At 45.2% G+C, this 4136-nt stretch overlaps 1 protein-coding gene across 1 annotated transcript; it reads right to left on the minus strand.

The window, feature by feature from the left end:
• Positions 1-218: 218 nt before the first annotated feature.
• Positions 219-2747, minus strand: LOC127325706 (uncharacterized). The gene is made up of 2 exons (XM_051352517.2): positions 2341-2747; positions 219-1409 (listed from the first exon to the last, which is right to left on the minus strand). Exons 1-2 carry the CDS (start codon positions 2612-2614, stop codon positions 502-504), a joined length of 1182 nt encoding a protein of 393 aa, XP_051208477.1. The 5' UTR covers positions 2615-2747; the 3' UTR covers positions 219-501.
• Positions 2748-4136: the final 1389 nt, after the last annotated feature.

Below are 4136 nucleotides of genomic sequence, written 5' to 3' on the forward strand. Positions count from 1 at the left end.
GGCAGCCACCTATTGCAATTTAATAGTAAAGATATTACATCTTTTTCTTGACTGTGAACGGCAGGAGCTCTGCCTTTGCATTATAGAAGAGGGAAAATGATCCAGTTTATAAGGAAGACCAGATCGAAAACCATACAACACACGGTTAATTCAGAGGAAACCGTTAAAACCAGCAACACAAGCACATACAGCAGCACATTCAGACATGCATGCCCTAATTAAGTGCACGACAAATACTCTTTACATAAAACCAAAGCACAAGAGCTATTACAAGCTTCTTGTCAAGTTTATTTTTGGCGACAGTCTCAGGAGCCTCCTTACTGATCACACTTACAAGCTTCTTGTCAAGTTTATTTTTGGCGACAGTCTCAGGAGCCTCCTTACTGATCACACCTATATAGGAAGTTGGTCTCAGAGGACACAGGGAGAATCAAAAGCATGCGTTTAATAAGCCGAGATCCTGAGCAGCCTCAAAGTCATACATATAGCAGAGAATCAAAATCATACGTTTAATAAGCCTAGATCTCTAGCAGCCTCAAAGTCATACATATAGCAGTCTGGTCCAAGAAGGCTGCGCGGTATGTCCAGAGTCGACCAAGTCACCTTCACCTTTACGGTGGCGAGGCCAAGCTTGAAAGCAAGGTTCTGGTGTCCATGCTTGTGCGGGGAGCAGAGAAAGAATTTATCAATAACGGAATGGTCCGAGCCACCAATCTGACTGACCTGCAACTTAAGACCTAATTTAACCTTCCATGGCACAGCAACCACATACTTGTTCAGCTCACATGTCTCGGGATCAACAACACCATCAGCCAGCCGGATTCCTTCACGCAAAGCAAACCGTGAGCTGATATATGATGCCGTTAGACGCAGGCTTAAGCCGCTGCCATGCTCTAAATCTGATATCCCGACCTGCACCGTGGCCTCCACCGCACAGCGAAGGAGCGAGAGCGTAATGTCCACTGCACCGCAATCACCATCGATCCGTTGCTTGTGCTCACTAGCATTCATTATGGTTAGGTTGTTGAAGTAGGCAACACCATCGATTAGCTGTAAATCATCCCTTTCTTCACCTCCCATCTTGATCTTCATGTCATACTCAAGTAGCACATAGCCCTCCATTCTGATGCCTCTCTTGGGGCCAGACATCTGTATGAACCCATCCTCCTGTTCCACGGTGAAAGGATCGTCCCTGCTGCGGTTGAAGACGTAATTTCGGAAAGGGTTCAGGAGATCCCGGACAGCCATGTATCCATACAACTGAACTGGGCCACAGAGAGAAACAGAAGTGTAAGGTAGCTTCAGCGAGAATATCTGCATCATGGTGCAACTATCATGCCTTTCACAAGCCCGCCAGTCCGGAGAGCAAGAGGTCCATGTGTCTGTCATCATCATTGGCTCCACACAAGCTGATCGAGCAGCAATACCAACATTGTACATGCAGTAGATGATTAAAATTGTTAAGCCAGCTTCTAACTAAAACTCTAAAAGGAGGCAAAAAAAAAAAGGGTAAATAGATAGAAGCACGGTTTAAATCACAGCGTACGGGCAAGCACAGTACAAGCACAGTACAAATCATGATTTAGGGCTCATTGTTAGGTCCCAAAGAGGCTGCTAGGAAAGCTATACATCCTACATTAATATTTTTGTAACTGATTACATAATAACTAGTGTTTTCTAATACTTGAAAATGGAATCAGAAAACAAATAACATATGTCAACTCAAGTAGGACAACATAACTTTGGTTAGAGTAAATTGACAAGCACAAATGGAGACACCACGTACTGACATACACATAGGTACTTTCTGGTAGTCAAAAGCAGTCAGTAATTAAGTGAGTACTTTGAAAGTTTGAAGCAATCTTCTGGATACCAATGATGAATCAAAATTTGCATGGTCCAAACAAATTATCAATGGCATCATCAATCATCCATTTGATTTATGCCTTTAAAATTGTTCTTTCTTGTGAAGATATGCTTCGGTTGACAATACTTTTAGTGATTCAAAAATGAAGAAGAAAAGAGGAGCATAAAGTGCTATCGAGTTAACTAATGTATATTTAGGATGGCATTGATGAAACTGAAGTACAAGAAATTTGGGTAAATACTCCATGTAGTAAGCCCAGATTACAGCAAGTGTGGACAAATTCCTGTGGCTAATTTCATAATAATAAACTGATGCCTTGAGACAATCCCTGATAACGAGACAGTTAGCCATTTATGAGTTTGTTTCAGGATGAAATACAATCCACTAACATATTTTTAGTATGAAAAGAAACTAGTTAGGGCAAGCTAGCAAGTTTTTGAACAATCGAGAAGGGAAGGCTGTAGTGCGCTTACTCTCTCTGGTATCACCGAGACAATAGACTTTACTCCAGTAATCGACCGTGTAGATGGATCCATCGCTATGCTTGCAGTCGTGGAGGAGGACGGCACGTGTTACGCCGTCCACGGGAAACCCGTCGGGGCCGTAGACCACCTTGCTCCGTGGAGGAGCCGTCGAGGATGCGACGGCGCCGCTCTCGGTCCTTCTTCTCTTCTCGTCGACTGGAAGCTCTTCGTGGCGGCGCGGAGGAGTCACCAACGCGCCCGCTAGAGAGCCGCCGCTCTCCATTCCTCTTCTCTTCTCCTCGATTTAGATTTAGGTCCGCTAGGGTTTGGATGATTTGGTCCCCTTTCCCTACTATATTTTTTTTTTCCTTTCCTTTCGAGAGGTTTCCTTTCCCCACTTCTGATCCGACCTATCGGTTTCGGCACGCTTTGTACCTGACGCAATTTTGCGTTGAACCCCCCTGGCCCGACCCTTATTACTTGCCCCACTCATATTAGGGAGCTCTTATTTAACGCGTTTTGCACGTACCCTTCCGGTTTATTGGGCTCGGCCCGTTTAGGCCCAATTCGGTGCCAGTTTTTTTAGCAGTGTTTGGGCCGGTTTTGGATAATTCCATCTCTCTTTGTCTAGTCGAAAATGGCTGCATTTATGAATTCTGCAAGTTCTTGATTGTTATGTTATCTGCAAATTAAAGTAGTAAGTGGTAGAATGTTGTAGGACATAAGCTTTTGATGGAACTGAAGTGGAAATCCAAGAACAAAGTTGGCATTAGACTAAACTGCCTCATTCAAGTAAAATATGACCGTTTTGTTTACTTGTACTTATGCGAGCCGAAGGGGGCACATAGTTTTGGCTCCCATGCTCCCGGATGAACAGTAAATTCGAAATAAATATAAAAAGATTGGATTTTTACTTGTGATGCAAGTCTAGTTTAAAATGTCAAAAAGATTGAATTTTTATCTATTTGTGTTGAAAACACTTGAATACACTAGTTTGTAAAACCAGTGTTTCAAAAAGTGTTTTGACAAGTGTTTTAGGTGACAGGGTTTTATAGTGTTTTGGGTAGTGTTCTGGGTGGTTGGTGTTTTCACCCAAAACACTCCTCAAAACACAGAAAAACACTAGCACCAAACAAGACCTTAATGGTTTCCTATTTCTTTGTTGCTTCGCGGAGAGCATCCCCAGCCGTTGGGAGGTCCATATTCCCAACGGCAAGTCTAGGATAGATGTAAAATTTGAACAAATATAGACGAATTCAGATAAAATCAGACGAAATACGTTTAAACATAGGCGAAATTTAGAGATATTTAACATATATGGACGAGTTCATACATATATAGGCCAAATTCGTAATATATTTGAATCCGGCCAGAGGGAAACATAAACTAAACATAAAACACGGCGTTCTACATGCCGAAATGGCGGTAGAACGCCATGTAGTCGTCGCCGCCGTCGTCGTCGCTGGAGTTGCCGGCGTCCTCGGGCGGCGATGCCTGCTGGCTGCTCTAGCCGGCGTCTCCGTACCAACGGCTGGAACCCTAGCCAGGGTCGCCGTGTGGCGGTGGCGGCTGATACAGCTCGTCGTCGCTGCTCTCCTCGAGCTTGATGAGCGGCACGGGTGCGACGGATGCGGTGGGTGTGGCGCGGACGGCGCGGCGCCGCGCGGCCACCAGGTCCAGCAGACGCCTCTACTGCTCCGCCTCGTGCCTCTCATAGTCATGCCTGGACCAGGCAAGCGCGGCGTCCATCTGGAGGGCGTTGTCGGCGGGGACGAGGTCGGTCAACGACCTCGCGATGGCCTCGC

This window comes from Lolium perenne, chromosome 4 (assembly GCF_019359855.2).
Source record: "Lolium perenne isolate Kyuss_39 chromosome 4, Kyuss_2.0, whole genome shotgun sequence".
In the NCBI taxonomy this organism is placed as follows: Eukaryota; Viridiplantae; Streptophyta; class Magnoliopsida; order Poales; family Poaceae; genus Lolium; species Lolium perenne.